Consider the following 20,029-nt stretch of genomic DNA (forward strand, 5'->3'; position numbering starts at 1 on the left):
GAGTCTCTGGGGGTCTCCGAGGGGGACCCTCAGGTAAGTAACAATATTATCACCTTCCCTCCCAAGAATTAAAAAAACAAAAATAACGAAAAAACCTTTTCCCTGAACTTGATTTTGAGGGAAAATAGGTCACAGATACAACTCACAGCCACCAAAACACACATACGGATGCTGTGAGAAGTGGTGGGTCAGTGCCTCGCTGGAGGAGAGGAGGGGCCTCTGGGAGCTGGGGGTTGGCCCCTGAGGAGAAGCCTCAGGGTCTGGCCTGGCTCAGAGGCCTGGGGCGGAGTGGGGAGCCCTGGACTTGGGAAGCCTGGAGGCTCTTCTGGCCTCCGCTCTGCCACAGGGAGCTCCTGCAAACAGCAGGCCCAAGGCACCCCAGGTGTTTGCCCAGGTGCTGAAGGGCCAGGCTGGCCTCCATGCAGGGTTACCCACCACCCGCCATAGAGAAGTAATGTGCCACTCCGAAAGAAAGGGGTGCTGTCGGCCGGTTGCGGTGGCTCACGCCTATAATCCCAGCACTTTGGGAGGCCAAGGTGCGTGGATCAGCTGAGGTCAAGAGTTCGAGACCAGCCTGGCCAACACGGTGAAATCCCGTCTCTACTAAAAATATAAAAAAATTAGCCGGGCGTGGTGGTGGGTGGCTGTAGTCCCAGCTACTAGGGAGGCTGAGGCAGGAGAATCACTTGAACCCCGGAGGCAGAGGTTGCAGTGAGCTGAGATCGCACCACTGCACTCCAGCCTGGGTGACAGGGTGAGACTCTGTCTCAAAAAAAAAAAAAAGAAAGGCGTGCTGCTCCTGAAGACCTTCTGCTTCTCCAGCAATGAACTAATGGACTATAAGACGCTGCCTGAGTTCAGAGATGGACAAAAGGTGACAAGACACCAAGTGTGAACAAGAGCAGTAAAACATACAAATTGCAAAATGTTGATGGGGCAAAGGTGAAACTAAGAGAAAGGGTCTTGCTCGGTCACCCAGGCTGGAGTGCAGTGGCATGAATACAGTTCACTGCGGCCTTGACCACTGGGGCTCAAGTGATTCTCCCGCCTCAGCCTCCTGAGTAGTTGAATGAAACTGCTCCATGAAGAAAGACCACTAACTAAACATGTAAGAACTCAGGAGAGAAACGGCAAGGAAAGAGGAGAAGGTGAAATGTGACCTGGCAGAAGTCGAGAAAGTAAAAGAAAAAAAATCAAGCCACCACCCAAACGAAGTGGAGATTGGAAGGAGCACAGGGAGAAACAAACACTGGGAAACACAGCGGAACACAGAGGACAGAGATGAGTTTAAAAAAAGATAAAAGAGAAATGGAAACAAAGTTAGAAGGACGGGAACGCCTGGCACACTGCTGATGGGGACGTGAACTGGCACAGCCTAGTGAAGGCCATCTGGCATGTGCCTGAGAGGTTAAACGTGGAGCAGTGGCCCAGGACTGCCACTCCCGGAGACATGCGTACCCAGCAGAAATGACACACCTGTCCCCACAAGACGCTGCCTGTGAATGTTTACAGTAGCACCATTCCCAACAGCCCCAAAGTGGAAACAACACAGATGTCTGTCAACCAATGAGTAAACAAACTGCAGTATATCCAGACAATGAAATGTTACTTGGCCATAAAAATGAAGTACTAATATAAGCTGCAATTCAGATGACCCTTGACAACATGCCATGTGAAAGCAATCAGGCTCAAAAGAGCACATATTCTGCAATTCCATTTCTGTGAAAGGTGCAGAACACACATCTACAGAGACAGAACGTGGGTTAGTGTTTCTCCACAGCCATGTTCTGTGGCAGAAGATGCTAGAGTCACACGTAGAAGGCGCATGAGGAGGGAAGGTGAGTGGCAAGGATGCTATGCCTGGCCACAACGATCCTTCCAGATCGCAGGCACGTGAGCTGGCTCACTGACATGTGCAGTGAGTGCGAGCTACAAACTGGATTCTGAAAACTCAGTCCAAAAAGTCTTCAAATAATTCAATAATCTTATATTATCGGTGGTTGCCTGTTGAAATAATTTTTAGATAATATCGGGTTAAATAAAATATATTATTAAGATCGATTTCACTTGTTTCTTTTCACCTTTTTAATGTAGCTATTAGAAAATGTTAAACTACATAAGAGACTCACTCTCTAGACCTTTTCGACAGTGCTGGAATGGAGTTTTCAACCCTTAGCACACAAGGAGCTTTGTTTCTATGTCTTCTCCCTGAGGACATTACCAGCAGCTGGATGTCATCAGGAGACAACAGGGAAACGATGCGGAAAGAAACCTCCGTAAACACTGAATGTACTAAGCCAAAAAAAAAAAAAAAAAAAAAGCGGTTATAGAAACAACAAAAAAGAAACTGGTTATAGGTGGTAGATGCCAGGTCATACAGGCATGACACTCGACTCATAGGACCCTTGAAGGGGCAGAACTCCCCACTGGTCTTGTCCCTGAGAGCTGACACCACAGAGGCTTACAAATGAAGTAGTAGCGGAAGATTTCATTTTAAAAACTGGGCCGGTTGCGGTGGCTCACACCTGTAATCCCAGCACTTTGGGAGGCCGAGGAGGGTGGATCGCCTGAGCTCAGGAGTTTGAGACCAGCCCAGGCAACATAGCAAAACACTGTCTCTACCAGAACTACAAAAAATTGGCTGCGCGTGGTGGCACGTGCCTGTCATCCCAGCTACTCAGGAGGCTGAGGTGGGAGGATCGCTTGGGCCTGGGAGGCAGAGATCGCAATGAGCCGAGATCACATCACTACACTCCAACCTGGGTGACAGAGCGAGACCCTGTCTCAGAAACAAAACAAAAACAAAACAAAAAAAAGTAAAACACAACAAGCATAATATAAAATAAGATGACAGAACCAAGACTAAAAATGCTTGAACTTACATATTAAAAAGCTTTTCAGGGCCGGGCATGATGGCTCATACCTATAATCCCAAAACTTTGAGAGACCGAGGTGGGCGGATTGCTTGAGTCCAGAAATTCGAGACCAGCCTGGGCAACATAGTGAAACCCCATCTCTACTAGAGATACAAAAAAATTAGCCAGGCATGGTGGTGCGTGTCTGTAGCCCCCGCTACTTGGGAGGGTAGGTGGGGAGAATCATTTGCACCCAGGAGGTTGAGGCTGCAGTGAGCCAAGATCACGCCACTGCACTCCAGTCTGGGCGACTGGAGAGACACCCTGCCTTGAGAAAAAAAAAAAAAAAAAAAGGCTTTTCAGATTGGACCACAAAGCAAGACCCTCACCTGTTTTGCTGTAAATGAGAGATGCACCTAAAATAAAGCAATTCAGAGAGCGATTCCAGAAAGCTGGGCAATAAGCAATAAGGAAGCAGGCTTCGTGACCTACCCTCAGGTAAAACGCACGGAACTAGACAAAGAACGGCTCTTCCGAATGAAGGGCAGAATGCACAACGAAGACGCCACCGTGAGGGTTGCTCATGCACCAAGCACAGCAGCATCCACAAAGCAGAAATTACTGATGACACACGAAGCCTCGAGAGAAAGAAACTAAATGAAAGTGCAATTCACCTCTAAGTCTGAATGAATACAAATAAAACAAAATTCCCAAATAATATAATTAATAAGGTAGTTCTGACTGATACATATTGAACTCTGTAGCTTAAAACTAGGGAATACCGCCAGGCGCAGTGGCTCACGCCTGTAATCCCAGCACTCTGGGAGGCTGAGGTGAGTGGATCACCTGAGGTCAGGAGTTCAAGACCAGCCTGACCAACATGATGAAACCCCGTCTCTACTAAAAACACACAAAAAACTAGCCGGGCATGGTGGCGCATGCCTGTAATCCCAGCTACTCGGGAGGCTGAGGCAGGGGAATCGCTTGAAACTGGGAGGCGGAGGTTGCGGTAAGCCGAGATTGCACCATTGCACTCCAGCCTGGGTGACAAGAGCGAAACTCCGTCTCAAAACAAAAACAAAAAAAAAACAAACAACTAAGGAATGCCTTCTTCAAGTTCCTCTGGAACAGTCATGCAAACTGGCCTTCTAAATGGTCAAAGAAAGCCTGTAAGTTCCAGAAAGCAGAAAGAAGTCTACTGTCTGATCACAATGCAGTGAGACTAGAAATGAAAATGAATCAGGTGTCCCTTGAAAACACTGCGCTAAAAGAAAGAAGCCAGACAAAAATGTATATATTCTATGATTCCAATTAGATGAAATTCGAGACCAGGCAAAAAGGATGGAGAGGGGGGGAATCTGAACAGTGACAGGGAGGGGCTTGGAGGGGAGTGCAAAGGAGAACCTGGACCGCTGGACGTGCGTGTGGCTGCATAGGCGCCCGTACCTGCCAAAACTCAGCACAGGAACACCTAGGAGCTTGTGTTTCACTTAGGCGAATTATACCTCAATAAAAATGTTATAAAGAAAAATCTCCCCAAACAAATTAATATTTCAAAAAGCAGAAAACTAAAAAAAACTAAAAGCATTTTATCCCAAGAGTGTTTACTATGTTACTGCAGCACAGGGTTCTGGGCGGCCTCAGAGCAGGGGATGTGGCGGGGAGTGGGGTCAGCCTCACAGCTCAGGGCCTTGGCTCCTGGCTCCAGGGTCTGCTGCCACCCAAGCTGTGCCCCTACTGCAGATCTAATATTTCGAGAAAAGCCAGAAGCTGATTTTAGGCTAAAATATCCCAATTTCTAAACATCTGTTCAAATTAAAACAAATGACACCACTGTGGTGTGAGTCGCATACCTTGGGGCAGGTGCAGACGGCCAGAGAGGGCTGGAGCCACACACAGCGCCCTGCCCGTTGCCTATCACCTCCCACCTCTCTTCTCCACTCCTCTCTTCTCCCATGTGGGAGTGAGGATGCCACTGGCGGCCACCCAGCATGTCCTCACGCCCCAAGCCCACGGTTCCTGACACATCAGGAGAGCTCTTCGCTGCCCTCAGCCGTGTTTCTGAGTAGGTTTCGCTTTCCTCAGGATGCTGGGGAGCTGGTTCTAGACACAGGCTCAGCCCAGCTGGCCTGGCAGCAAGGAGGGCGCCCACGGGGACACACTCTGCCCCAGTCCTGCAGCCGGAGCAGCCCAGAGCCCCTGCCATAAGATGCCTGGGAGAACTTGGTCAGGGGGCTGGCAAGGACAGGTGAGCACAGCTGGCTCCTCAGAAGAACTGGGCTTATCTGAAGTCTGGTCAAGTTGAACTGGACCATCTATTCCCCCAAGTGGGCCTGGATGGGCCAGTGCCTTTTATGTAGAAGGAAGAATGTGGCCTGGGCTTTCTGCCTTGAGGACTAGCCCAAGGGAGATGGAAATGGGAGTGAGACGAGAGGGATGGATGGGCTGGAGATGGCCAGCAGCTGGCATTGCTGACAGCTTGGAAGGGGACCTGTGACATCAGTGAGAAGGCGGGCGCAGGCGCACGAGAGCTGAGGGCGAGCCCTGGCATCAGGACCAGAGAGGCCCACCACAGAGCAGGTAAGCAGTGGCACCTGAGCAGGGGGATGGTGTCCCGGTAAGAGCAGGTAGGGAGAGGCTGCCTCAAAAATTCTGGCTAAAAGTGAGCTTTTGAGGGGACTTTGCTACGCGTATGCCAGGTCAGGGAAGCAAGTCCCGCGGGCCCTGGAGAGAAGCTACTCTGCAGGCGGCTGCTGCTTCGGAGGCACGGGGCCCACACCACACTTGGGGACAGGAGAGGACGCAGCACTTCGGGGGCACGGGGCCCGCACCACACCTGGGGACAGGAGAGGACGCAGCACTTCGGGGACACGGGGCCCGCACCACACCTGGGGACAGGAGAGGACGCAGCACTTCAAGGGCACGGGGCCCACACCACACTTGGGGACAGGAGAGGACGCAGCACTTATGTGGCAATTTCTTTTTAAAAAACTAGAGAATTCTAAGATAGCTCTGAAATTCAGAAGAAACGCTTTTGAGTAGAAATAATATCCGACTGGAAAGGAAGGAGCACGCAGCTAAGCAACTAGATGGAGGCTTATGGCTGTGAGCATCTAATGGCTGTGAGAAATACTTCCCTTCCTGTCGCCCTCCCGGCTTGCTGTTACTTGCTCTGAATCTTAATGGAGTTTAATTTGGACAGGGACAACAGATCGGGCAGTAAACAAGCAGCGGCGGCGCCTCCTTCTGGCTACGCTGCACCTCACCAGGTTAACCTGCTCCTGGGGCCGCTCCCTCTGCACCCTCCACCACTTCAGGCTGCGTGGAATGTGGCAGCATCCTAGCCACTGTCCCTCCTTGTTGTCAGTGAAGCATGGGTGGGGGTGAGGACGACCAGTAAGAGAATTTTAGAATCTAGACGACCAGTAAGAGAATTTTAGAATCCGGATGACCAGTAAGAGAATTTTAGAATCCAAACATCAGGTTACGTGAGCCTAGATATATGTTAAGATCCATCAAACTGTGACCTCAATATCTGTGTATTTTACTCTCTATAAATTATACTTCATTAGAAAAAAATAAATTTAAACATGAAACAAAAAAAATATAAAGGACCTAGTCTATTTGTCACTTTCCACCTCTTTAAATAAACCAGACAGGCTTTTCTAGGCATTTCTTTTCTGATTTCATTTTTCTTTTATTAAAATCTCAACCAAAATGCAGAAACAAATTTAAATTTCCTGCAAGAAATTTAAATTTTCATGTTTTGGCCCAAGACACTGAAAGCAGGCTTACCCATCCCTAAGTTTTCTAAACTCCGGACACTCGTCAAGGTTCCTCAAGGTTGTTTTCTGCCAATTGACGGGAAATGTTTGCGCCTGGCTCTTAATGGCTCTGCAGGAAGTGAATGCTAACTTTAAACAGTGCATTCTGGGAATTGTAGTTCCACTATGAAAGATCACGTCTCAGAAGAAAGTAAAAGACAATGACAGCCCAGATCACAGAATTTCAGAGCTGGAAGGAGCTCTGCAGGTTAGGTGAATTTTATGAAAGAGGGACTGGCCAGAGGTCTGGGCGGAGTGACGAGTGCGGCTTCTACCCTCAGCCTCTTCCACCAGCTACAGCAGAGGAAGGCAACACCACAGAGCCAGGCACATCCTAAATGCTTTCTCTCTCCACAGCAGTCCCTCTGGCCACCTCTGGCATGTCCTCTTCTGTCTGCTAGAGGCTGGCTGGTGACTCATCTTCACCTGGACATGGAGGCTCAGAGACTGTTCTGTCTCCTGGCAAGCGGCCCGGGAACCCAGGACAGGAAGTGGGCAAATGCACCCACTGGGACCTGGGGATGGGCTCCTTCCTGGAGCTCCCACCCTCACATCTCTTTGTATTAGTGACACGGTGTTTCCTGCCAAGGCACACACAGAAGGGGACACTTACTGCTTAGTACAACAGGGTGCATGGAAGCTGAGGGTGTGCGGCCCGCACCGGCTGTCCCAGGTGGGGAGGAGCTGTCCAGGAACATCGTGATATGTTTGGGTCCACTGACAAGGCATACCAGCAGGGAACTGTTGTTCTAAAGTGACATCAAGGCCCTCAACTTATCAACCATGAAACGGAAGGAGTTGCACGCCCAGGGGAAAAACAGAAATCATGATGGAGAGAAAATACAGCAAGTATTTCTATAAAATATAAAAAGGATATAAAATGGATACAAATAATTTGCAAATGTTATGTTTGATTACCTCGTTAAGCCGAGTCTCAATTGAAGAACTATTAGAATCTACAAGTCAATTTGATAAGATGGCCAATTACTAAAATTGGTAGCTTTCCCACACACTAGCAATAACCGAAAAATAATGGTTGGAGAGTAAGCTTCTGGTTTCAACTCTCACATGTAAAGAGCTTAGGAGTCATATACCACAGCCTTAAAACAACAGCAAAAAACACTGAAAGAAGTGAAAATCAACAACTTTTCTTGGATCCATAAGGAAGTGAGGTCACAGATGTCTCTCCTGCCATAGAGAACAGCAGTGAGGTCAGCTCACATGGAGCAGAATCTACAGTTTACAGGGGAAGGAACTGGTGGGAACTTGATTTGGACAAAATGCTGGAGGCTGAACATGGCAGGTGTGAGAATCTCCTGGGGTCCTACATTTTCATAGGTTTCACCTCCAGGAACCCCATCAGGTTCTCCCCATGAAAAACCAAGAAAAAAAAAATCACCTCATGTCTCTGGGACGAGGAGGGAGAGGTGACCACCTTGAAGTAAGCCCAGAGCGTTCTCCAGGCAAAGGCCAGGCCTGCTCTGCAGCAAAGCCGACTTCACCAGAACTCATCTCAGCTTGGAAGGGCATTTCACCGCTCCAGCCCCACCAGTCTCCTGTCTCACCCAAGCGGGGAGGAGAAAGGGAAAGACACGTGTGAAGGTCACGGCGGCTCAGGGCCACGGGCCACTAAAGGGCTTAAATCGAGTCACAGGCTGGAGCCTGCTTCCCCTCCCAGCCCTGCAGGCTCCAGCATAACATCCTGGGTGGGAGTGGAAAGGGCCCAGGCGCAGGCTGTGGAAGGCATGCTCGGAGAAACTCCACGACAACAGGGAGACAAAACAAGGACACTCGAGGAATTTTACAGCCACTGCAGGATTAAACACAGCCCGACTGCCAGCCAGGTTAAGGGGATGGATGCCTTCCAAACAAGGCACACTTACTTCACCTTTCAGTCAAGCAGCACTTACTGATGGGGGATGCGTTGACAAACGCGTCATGAGGCAAGTTCATCACTGTACAAACGTCACAGAGTGCACTTACCGCGTACCACGCACCTAGACTGTATGGCAGAGCCTATGCTCCCAGGCTACACACCCTAGTGTGTTACTGAATACTGTAGGCAGTTGTAACACAGTGCCAAGTGTGTGTGTGTGTGTACCTAAAACACATCTAAACATAGAAAACCTACAGTAAAAATATGGCATAAGAGACAAAAAATGGTTCACCTGCATAAGGCACTTACCAGCATTGGAGTGTGCGGCATGAGCAGTTGCTCTGGGTGAGTGAGGGGTGAGTGAGTCGGTGAGTGAGGGGTGAGTGAGTGGGTGAGTGAGGGGTGAGTGAGGGGTAAGGGGTGAGTGAGGGGTGAGTGAGTCAGTGAGTGAGGGGTGAGTGAGGGGTGAGTGAGTCGGTGAGTGAGTCGGTGAGTGAGGGTGAGTGAGTCGGTGAGTGAGGGGTGAGTGAGGGGTGAGTAAGTCAGTGACTGAGGCAGTGACTGAGGCAGTGAGTGAATGCAAAGGCCTGGGAGATGACTGTACACTACGGTAGACTTTCTCAATACTGCACACTGAGGCTACACTAAATCGATTTAAAAAAATTGTACTACGATGTTACAATGGCTACAATGTCACTAGGTGACAGGACTCTTTCAGCTCCATTATAATCTTATGGGACTACCATGGTGTATGTGGTCTGTCATTGACCAAAACATCATCATGTAGCACACGGCTGGATCTGATATTTCATGTCTACCTCGCAACCAAAAATTACAAGACATGCTAAAAGGCAAAAAAAAAAATCTGAAGAGAGAGAGTGAGCATCAGAACCAGACTCAGGTACGGCAGAGATTTTAGAATTACCACACGGAGAAATTAAAATTACTGGTTAGTTTGGGCACAGTGGCTCACCTCTGTAATCCCAGCACTTTGGGAGGCTGAGGTGGGTGGATCACTTGAGGTCAGGAGTTCGAGACCAGCCTGGCCAACATGGTGAAACCCCGTCTCTACTAAAAATACAAAAATTAGCTGGGCGTGGTGGCAGGCGCCTGTAATCCCAGCTACTCGGGAGGCTGAGGTAGGAGAATTGCTTGAGCCCAGGAGGCAGAGGTTGCAGTGAGCCAAGATTGTGCCACTGCACTCCAGCCTGGGCAACACAGCAAGACTCCATCTCAAAAAATAATAATAATAATAAAATCAGTATGATTAATATGCTAAGGGCTCTAATGGAAAAAGTGGGTGATAGGCAAGAAAACATGGGCAATGTAAGAGGAGTGCTGGACAAAAGAACAAAAAGGAAATTGCTGCAAACCAAAAACGCTAACAGAAATGAAGAATCTCTAAGGGCTCATCAATAGGATGGATATGGCTGAAGAAAGAATCACTGAATTGAAGATATGTCAATAGAAACTTCCCAAACTGAAATGCAAAGAGAAAAAAAACAGAAAAAAAAAAATCAGAATATTGGAGAATTGTGGGGCAAAAGTGTTACATGAGCATAATGGGAATGCCAGAAAGAGGTGAAAGGAGCAGAAGTAGTATTTGAATTAACCATAGTTCAGAGTTTTCCAAAATGATCGATGACACCTAACCACAGATCCAGGAAGCTCAGAAAACATCAAGCAAGATAAATACCAAAGAATCTACACATAGGCATGTCATACTCAAACTGCAGAAAACCAAAGACTAAGAGAATCAAAAGGAAAAAAAAAAATCCTTACATGTAGAGCAGAAAGAATAAGAATTACAGCAGACTTGTTAGAAACCATGCAAGCAAAAAAAACAAACAAACAAACAAACAAAAAAAACCAAACCAAACCAAAAACGTACAACTCTTCATCCAGTGAAACTATTCTTTGGGTGCAAAGGAGAAGTAAAGAACTTACTTTTTTCCTTTTTTTTTCTAAATCTCTGAAAAAGAAACTCAATATAAAGACTTATTTAGGCCGGGTGCAGTGGCTCACGCCTGTAATCCCAACACTTTGGGAGGCCAAGGCGGGTGGATTGCCTGAGGTCAGGAGTTCGAGACCAGTCTGGGCAACATGGTGAATCCCTGTCTCTACTAAAAATATGACACTGGGCCTGGTGGCGGGCGCCTGTGATCCCAGCTACTTGGGAGGCTGAGGCAGGAGAATCGCTTGAGCCTGGGAGGCGGAGGTTGCAATGAGCCTAGCTGATCACGCCACTGCACCCCAGCCTGGCGACAGAGCAAGGCTCTGTCTCAAAAACAAAACAAAACAAAAAACAAACAAAAAAAACTTCTTTAAATAAAAACAGAGAATTCACTGTCAGTACCTCTTCCCTTTGAGAAATATTAAAAGTTCTTCAGGGAGAAGGAATATGATATACGTCAGAAACTAAAATGTATGTAAAAAAAGGGAGAGCATCAGAGAGAAGTAAGTGAAGGTAAAATAAAATCTTTTCTTATTCTTAATTGACCTAATAGAAAACAAAAAAAAAGTTTTCTTTTTTTGAGATAGGGTCTTGTTCTGTTTCCCAGGCTAGAGTGCAGTGGCATAATTACGGCTCACTGCAGCTTCAACCTCCTGGGCTCAAGCGATCCTCCTACCTCAGCCTCCTGTGAAGCTGGGACTACAGGTGTGCATCACCATGCCTAGCTAATTTTCTTATTTTTTTTTGTAGAGATGGAGTCTCACTATGTTACCCAGGCTGGTCTCAAACTCCTGGGCTCAAACAATCCTCACACCTCAGCCTCTCAAAGCTGAGATTACAGGTGTGAGCCACCTCACCTGGCCCCGAATATATGTTGACTATAAGAAACCCACTTTGAGGCTGGGCACGGTGGCTCACGCCTGTAATCCCAGCACTTTGGGAGGCTGAGGTGGGCGGATCACAATGTCAGGAGATCGAGACCACCCTGGCCAACATGGTGAAACCCCGTCTCTACTAAAAATACAAAAATTAGCTGGGTGTGGTAGTGCATGCCTGTAATCCCAGCTGCTCAGGAGGCTAAGGCAGGAGAATCACTTGAACCCGGGAGGCAGAGGCTGCAGTGAGCCAACGTTGCACCACAGCACTCCAGCCTGGTGACACAGTGAGACTCTGTCAAAAAAATAATAATAATAAAAATAAAACAACAACAAAAAAACCCACTTTGAATATAAAGACATAGATTAAAAGTAAAGGGATAGGCCAGCACGGTGGCTCACGCCTGTAATCCCAGCACTTTGGGAGGCTGAGCCAGGCAGATAGCTTGAGCTCAGGAGTTCCAGACCAGCTTGGGCAACATGGCAAAACCCTGTCTCTACAAAACATACAAAAATTAGCAGGGCATGGTGGCACGCATCTGTAGTCCCAGCTACTTAGAAGGCTAAGTGGGAGGATCACCTCAGCTCAGGAGGCAGAGGTTGCAGTGAACCGAAATCACACCAGTGCCCTTCAGCCTGGGTGTCAGAGCAAGACCCTGTCTCAAGAAAGAAAAAAGGAAAAAAAAAAGAGAGAAGGTACAAATTATTGATATCATTAAAAAAAAAGAAGGGAGGGGGTCAGTCACTGTTAATCTCATGGCCATTAACAGGTTAACAGAGCAGTATCATAAACACCTCCATGCCCACAAATTAATAATATAGATGAGATGGACCAATTCCTTGAAAGATACATCCACCAAAACTCACACAAGAAGAAACAGATAATCTGAACAGGCCTATATTGAATATACGGAAAAACAATCTTTTTCTCTATACGCGCTCAGGACACTTCTGTGGACACGTGCAGGTCTTTTCCCACACTGACCAATTCTCTGATACCATTTGGGTGTCCTGCATGTCAATTCAGTTCTGACACGAACTGGAGTTTGTGCACATCCCACAGGTTAAGGGCTCAGTCCCACAAGACTGCCCCCATCTGAGGACAATGGCAAGTAGTGGGTCCCACGTTACTCATAGCCTCTGTCCCACCTGGCTACAAATCCAGGATTCCCACAGCCCCTTCCCTGGGTTTGATAATCTGGTAGAAGGCTCACAGAACCCAGAAAAAGAGTTTATTTACTAAAGCCAATTTATTACAAAGGATATTTTAAAAGACACAAATAGCCAGGTGTGGTGGCTCACGCCTGTAATCCCAGCACTTTGGGAGGCCGAGGCGGGCAGATCACGAGGTCAGGAGGTAATCCCAGCACTGTGGGAGGCCAAGGCAGGCGTATCACAAGGTCAGGAGATCGAGACCAACCTGGCTAACACGGTGAAACACGGTCTCTACCAAAAATACAAAAAATTAGCTAGGTGTGGTGGCACGTGCCTGTACTCCCAGCTACTCAGGAGGCTGAGGCAGGAGAATCGCTTGAACCCGGGAGGCGGAGGTTGCAATGAGCCGAGATCGCGCCACTGTATTCCAGCCTGGCAACACAGTGAGACTCTGTCTCAAAAACAAAACAAAACAAAACAAAACAAAAGATACAAATAAACAGTCAGAGGAAGAGCTCAGGGAGAGGTCTGGAAGGGTCCCGGGCAAGGGGCGTCTGTCCCTGTGGAGTTGGGGTGCACCACCAACCTCATCCAGCACATGGATGTGTTCACCAACCTGGAAGCTCTCCAAATCCTGCAGTTCTGAAGTTTTCATGGAGACTTAATTACATAGGCATGATCAATTATTAACTCTACCCCATTCCCCTTCCTGCAGGATGGAGGGGGTGGCGCTCAAAGCCCCTAGCTTCTGTTTACGGCTTGGTCTTTTTGGTGAGCAGCCCTCATCTGGGAGCCCCCAAGAATCACTTTATTAGAACATTCCAAGGGATTAGGAGCTCTGTATGAGGAACAGAGCAAAGACCAACTATGAGAACGGAAGGTGGTCGGAGTGCCATTTTGCTCAGGAGATGACAAGGGTTTTAGGAGCTCTGTGCCATATTCTGGGGCAGAGACTAAATATATATTTTTTCATTACGTCACAGCATCTATTAAAGAAATGGAATAATTATAGCTTTCCGAAACAGAAAGCACCAAGCCCTGCTAGCTCCATTGGTGGGTTTCATCAAGCATTCAAGGAATAAATGAAACCAGAAAACAGTAGCAGAGGAAATGCTTCCTAACTCATTCTACGTGTCCAGCAGGGCCCTAATACCAAAACACACACACTACAAGAAAACTACAGGCCGGGTGTGGTGGCTCACACCTGTAGTCCCAACTCTTTCAGAGGCCAAGCTGGGAGAATCACTTGGACCCAGGAGTTCGAGACCAGCCTGGGCAACAGGCTGGGACCCTGTCTGTACAAAAAAATTAAAAAACTAGTCAGTGTGATGGCACGTGTCCATAGTTCCAGCTACTCGGGAGGCTGTGGCAGGACGGTCACCTGAGCCGAGGAGGTTGAGGCAGCTGTGAGCTGAGGTCACACCTCTGCACTATGCACTCCAGCCTGGGTGACAGAGTGAGACACTGTCTCAAAAAAAAAAAAAAAAAGGAAAAAGAAAAAAGAAGCCAGGTGTGGTGGCTCACGCCTGTAATCCCAGCACTTTGGGAGGCCGAGGCGGGCAGATCATGAGGTCTGGAGAGCGAGATCATCCATGGCTAACACAGTGAAATCCTGTCTCTACTAAAAAATACAAAAAATTAGCCGGGCATCATAGCGGGCGCCTGTGGTCCCAGCTACTCAGGAGGCAGGAGAATCGCTTGAACCCGGGAGGTGGATCTTGCAGTGAGCTGAGATAGCGCCACTGCACTCCAGCCTGGGCAACAGAGCAAGACTCTGTCTCAAAAAAAAAAAAAAAAAAAAGAAAAGAAAACTACAGACAAATATCTCTCATGAACACAGATGCAAAAATCTCTTAAGAAAACATTTGCAATTGAATAAAAAAATGTATAAAAAGAATTATATGCCATGACCCAGTGAGATCTATTCCAGGTATGCAAGGCTGGCTCTGTCCTCTAAAATTGATTAACATAACCCGTCACATCAACAGGCAAATCATCTGACCATAAATCACAGGATCACATTAATAGGTGCAAAAAAATCATCTGACACATTCCAACATCCCATTCATAACAGCTCTCAGCAACAAGAATAAATGGGAATTTTGTCAACTTGATAAAGGACATATAAAAAAACTACAGCTTGGTGGCTCACGCCTGTAATCCCAGCACTTTGGGAGGCTGAGGTGGGCGGATCATGAGGTCAGGAGATCAAGACCAGCCTGGCCAACAAGGTGAAATCCCATCTCTACTAAAAATACAAAAATTAGCTGGACATGGTGGCACATGCCTGTAATCCCAGCTACTTGGGAGGCTGAGGCAGAATTGCTTTAAGCAGGGAGTCGGAGGTTGCAGTGAGCCTAGATCTCTCCATTGCACTCTAGCCTGGGCAACAAGAGCGAAACTACGTCTCAAAAAAAAAAAACAAAAACAAAACAAAACAAAAACCAAAAAACAACAACAAAACACTACAGCTAACATCATAAGAAGGAAAAAAAAACAGTTATTCTTTCTACTATTTCTTAACAGTTTTTTTTTTTTTTTTTTTTTTTTGAGATGGAGTCTCGCTCTGTCACCCAGGATGGAGTGCAGTAGCGTGATCGACTCACTGCAACCTCCACCTCCCGGATTCAAGTGATCCTCCTGCCTCAGCCTCCTGAGAAGCTGGGATTACAGGCATGTGTCACCATGCCCAGCTAATTTTTGTATTTTTAGTAGAGACGGGGTTTCACCCTGTTGGCCAGGCTGGTCTCAAACTCTTGACCTTAAGTGATCTGCCTGCCTCGACCTCCCAAAGTGTTGGGATTACAGGCATGAGTCACTGAGCCCAGCTAATCTGGATTTTTGAACAACTTTTTATTGTGAAAAATCTTAAACATTACAAATTAAACAGAATAGTGTAATAAATCCACACACATGTCCCTAGTTTCACCATTTATCACTTTTCTGACATTCCTGTTTTGTCTGCACTTCTCCAAACTCTTCAGCTTCCATTTATTATTTATTAACAGATTGTTTTTAGGACAGAAAAATCCAGCAGGTAGTACAGAGAATTCCTTCACCCTCTCACCCCCTGCCCTGTTCCCCTATGATTAACATCTTGCATTAGTGTGGCTATGTGTGTCTCAAGTTATGAACCAATACTGATTCATTGCTACAAACAGGGTCCATAGTTTACATTAAGGTTCACTTGTTTTGTACTTGGATTTTGAAAATCCAGATTTCAAGAATTATATTTAGATAATGAATCCATAAAGGAATAAAAAGAAAACAGATTTTGAAGCAAGTGTTAAATTACTGAACTTAGGAAACAGGTGAATAATATTTAACAGGTGTTGGTATCCTTACTATATCAAGAACGTTTATAACTCAGTGGGCAAGCAAGACCGCGAACATGTGGTTCACAGAAGCGCTAACAATGTACCCTCAAGGAATCGCTGCCGGCGGAGAAGAACACCACGTCCACAGAACTCCAGCGGGCACTGCCTCTGGAGGGCGGCTTCGACCCACCTCTAAAGCCCACTGGCCCGCATCCTTCAGTTTGGGGAACCTGCCCAAAAGCAGACACTGGCTAACGAGCTGAATAGACATGTGTGTAGCCCTTTCCACATAAATCCCTAAAGAACGACCCAAAGATTCCGTCACTGAAGAACAAATCCACACGGGCAGCGAGAACCACAGAGAGTGCAGACCCTGGGGCCCGCGACACGGGCGGCAGACGGTGTGACAGACTGCAACCCCAGGGAGAGGATGTCCTCTCCCCACCACACCCTCACTCCTGCCACCCTGTGCCACGCCGCATGCCCAGCTGTGGCCTGGCCTCACCTTTGGAGGGGCACAGGGCATGCAGGGTGGTGCCTGCACCTGTCCCTTGCTCTCCGGAGCCTGGCCCTTCACAGCCCTCCCCACTGACACACTCTCCCTGGAGCCACACTCCCTCTGGCTCCTGTCTACTTGCCTCGCTCCTCTTCACGGCCAAACCTGGCCCTGACCCCTCATCACGGGCCCCCTCTCCGCCCGGCTCCACCGGCCTCTCCAGTGAGATTCCAGTCATCAGCGACCCTGGGAGCATGTCCAGCCCCCTTCTCTCCATTATCCTGGGGCACATCCAGCCCCTGTCTCTCCATTCTGGTCAGAGTAGCAACCAGCACAGCAGGGGACCCTTCTTTCCTGAACAACCCCTCAGCCTTGCCCTGGACCTGCCTCGGCTGCCCCTCTCTCAGCGAGGCCTGCTCCTGGGCCAGGCACTGAAGCCCAGCCTAGAACCACACTCGACCCCAAGGCTTCAAACACCTCTGCCCTCCACCCCCACACTCACATGCCCAAATCCCAGAGGCCAGCTGCTGGCCTCAGACTGCCTGTTCAAACCCTGGCCTCAGTGCCCAAGAGCATCTCAAACTCCATTCCTCACCCCCATCTCCTGCTGCTCCCCAAAAGCCTCTCCTGCTCGGCATCCTCCAGGTGCTCAAACCTAATCCCTGTAGCTGGCCTGCTGCTCTTTTGCTTCTCAACCCCCTGAACCCAGCCAGTCCTCCAGCATTGCTACCACCGCCACTCCCTCCCTAAAGTCTGGGCCATCGCCATCTACCCTGGGACTGCCACAACAGTCACCAGTGCCCCCCTCAAAACTGTACTAGAATAGGATTTTTTTTTTTTTTTAAAGTCATGGCTGGGTGCGGTGGCTTACCTGGTCAACATGGCGAAACCCCATCTCTACAAAAAAAAAACAAAAACAAAAAACAACAACAAAAAAAATTAGCCAGGCATGATGGCACATGCCTGTAGTCCCAGCTACTCAGGAGGCTCAGGTGAGAGGATCGCCGGAGCCCAGGGGGTCGTGGCTGCAGTAAGCCGAGATCATGCCACTGCACTCCAGTCTGAGATTGTCTCAAAAAAAAAAAAAAAAGTCATTAAATACTGCCAAAAAGGAGGGGAAACTTGGATACAATAAACAATGGTAAATAAAGTAACCAGTAAAATGTATACTTCAATCTAATAATCCTGGTTGCTTGATGGGGAAATAAGAAGCACCTGGAACTAAGATGACATACAGCCTCCACCTAGGGAAGGTGGCACACAGGACCGATCAGCTCTCAACAGTTACACAAAGAGGGGCTCACGTGTTTGTTTTTAAAACTGAAAGATAGGCTGGGCACAGTGGCTCACAATTGTAAACCCAGAGCTTTGGGAGGCTGAGACGGGAAGATCACTTGAAGCCAAGGGTTCAAGACCAGCCCAGGCAACATAGTAAGACCCTGTTGCTACAAAAAACTTAAAACATTAGCCGGATGTGGTGGTATGTGCCTGTAGTCCCAGCTACTCAGGAGGCTGAGGTGGGAGGATCGCTTGAGCCCAGGAGGTCAAGGCTACAGTGAGCTGTGATAGGACCACCGCACTCCAGCCTGGGTGACAGAGAGGTAGGCCCGAATTCCCACTTATCGGTAATCACAATTGTAAATGACTAAATTACTCTACAAAAAGACTTTTGGATTGAGTTAAAAATATAACTATAAAATAAGATGAAAAGGTTGAAAATAAGGAAATGAAGAAATAAGACGTTAAATGGGACAAAAAGGAGTTTCTTGTGTTGGTAACAGGAAAACTTATGCATCAAACAGCATGGTCTTGAGGCAGAAAGCAAAACTTGGACATACAAGCAGAAACGGGCACCTCCAGAACCACAGGGGGAGGTCTACCTCACCTTTCTTGGAAATCAGCAGACCAAGGGCCTGACAAGAAGCTAGGGAACGCTCTGGTCCGCTGACTAACACAAGTAAGCAAGTGCCCAGCTTCAGGCGGGAACAATGTAACCAAGGAGTGGTGAGGACACATTCTTCTAGCACCACTGCAACAGTCACAAAAAGGGACTGTGGTAGCCACAGTGAAGTCTCAAAGGATTCCAAAAAGCAGAACTCCTTCAGTCCTTACCATTAGACCTTAATGCAATCAAATTTTAAACTACAAAAAAATTAGCTCCCCTCCCCCAAACTGTGTGCACTTAAAAATCTGTCAACACCCTTTTAAATAAGCACAGGGTTAAAGGGGGCACCAAGGCTGGAATTACAAACGACTCAGAAATGAAAAGCAACAAAAGCAGAGAGAGGCAGACCCGTGGCGCGTAGCCCAAGGAACAGAAGAGCCACAGCCTCCATTGCAGGGTTAAGGAACACGCAAGGAACCAGAACTACAAGAAAAAAACCCAAGAAAGTAAAAAGATGTAAGGATTAACGAGCATAAACAACAACTCAGAGACACGAAGGGCTGGCTGTTTGGAAAAACCTGTAATGGAGACAAACTTCAGGAAGTTTAACCAAGAGGAACAGAGAGAAGGTGTCAAAAGCAGCATCAGCTCTGATAACCACAAACAGCTTTAAAATTCCGAGAGAAGCTGGGAGGCCGAGGCGGTGGATCACCTGAGGTCAGGAGTTGGAGACCAGCCTGACCAACATGGAGAAACCACTGTCTCTACTAAAAATACAAAATTAGCTGGGTGTGGTGGCGCATGCCTGTAATCCCAGCTACTTGGGAGGCTGAGGCAGGAGAATCGCTTGAACCCAGAGGTGGAGGTTGCGGCGAGCCAAGATTGCACCATTGCACTCCAGCCTGGGCAACAAGAGCAAAACTCCATCTCAAAAAAAAAAAAAATTCCAAGAGAAGGCCTGGTGTGGTGGCTTACAACTGTAGCCAACATGGGGAAACACCATCTCTACTAAAAATATAAGAATTATATTTTTATAATATAATTACTTCCTCCAAGAATTACTTGGGAGGCTGAGGTAGGAGAATTGCTTGAACCCGGGAGGCAGAGGTTGCAGTTAGCTGAGCTCGCACCACTGCACTCCAGCCTCAGCAACAGAGTGAGATGCCATCTCAAAAAATAAAATACAATTCCAAGAGAAAATAGTATACAATTTCAACCTGAGAATCCGAAAATCTAGATTTGATCTGAAAATCTAGGTCAGCAGTACTCAGTGGCACCGTTCCTCCCCAGGACACATCTGGAAAACATGTCGGATGGGCTTTGTTTTCGGTTGTGCTAATGGCTGTTACCCTGAGGATCCAGGAGGTCCTGAAAATCTTGTCCCACTATCATATACTTATTGACAAGCATTGATCCAGATGAAATCAACAATGTGGTAGGAATATGGTTTTCCTATGTACACGACAGGCAAAGGAAACCATCCGCCATATGTAAACATCTAGAAACCAATTTTAAGAAGTACTTAACAGTAAAATACGGGAAAAAACAGAAATAGAGCTAATAAACATACAAAGATCACACAGGAAATTTTGTTTTTTGAGACAAGGTCTCACTGTCACCTAGGCTGGAGTACAGTGGTACAATCATAGCTCACTACAGCCTCAACCTCCCAGGCTCAAGCTATCCTTCTGCCTCAGTCTCCCAAGTAGTTGGGACCACAGGCGTGCACCACGATACTCGGCTAATTTTTAAATTATTTATAGAGATGGAGTCTCCCTGACGGAGCTTGCAG

General features: G+C 47.6%; 1 protein-coding gene across 4 annotated transcripts in view; it reads right to left on the reverse strand.

Annotated features, from left to right (window-relative positions):
- THAP4 (THAP domain containing 4) overlaps positions 1–20,029 on the reverse strand; it is a 52,551-nt gene that overhangs the window by 26,906 nt on the left and 5,616 nt on the right. The window contains exon 1 of one of the 4 annotated variants that reach the window (XM_054477388.2): positions 6,651–6,755. The exons of the other annotated variants lie outside the window; for them this stretch is intronic. Coding sequence (XP_054333363.1) covers positions 6,651–6,654 — 4 coding nt within the window. The 5' untranslated portion in view covers positions 6,655–6,755. Of the gene's footprint in view, positions 1–6,650; positions 6,756–20,029 lie in introns of those variants that run through there. 4 annotated transcript variants of the gene reach the window in all.

The sequence above is a fragment of the Pongo pygmaeus genome, chromosome 11 (genome assembly GCF_028885625.2).
Source record: "Pongo pygmaeus isolate AG05252 chromosome 11, NHGRI_mPonPyg2-v2.0_pri, whole genome shotgun sequence".
Lineage (NCBI taxonomy): Eukaryota > Metazoa > Chordata > Mammalia > Primates > Hominidae > Pongo > Pongo pygmaeus.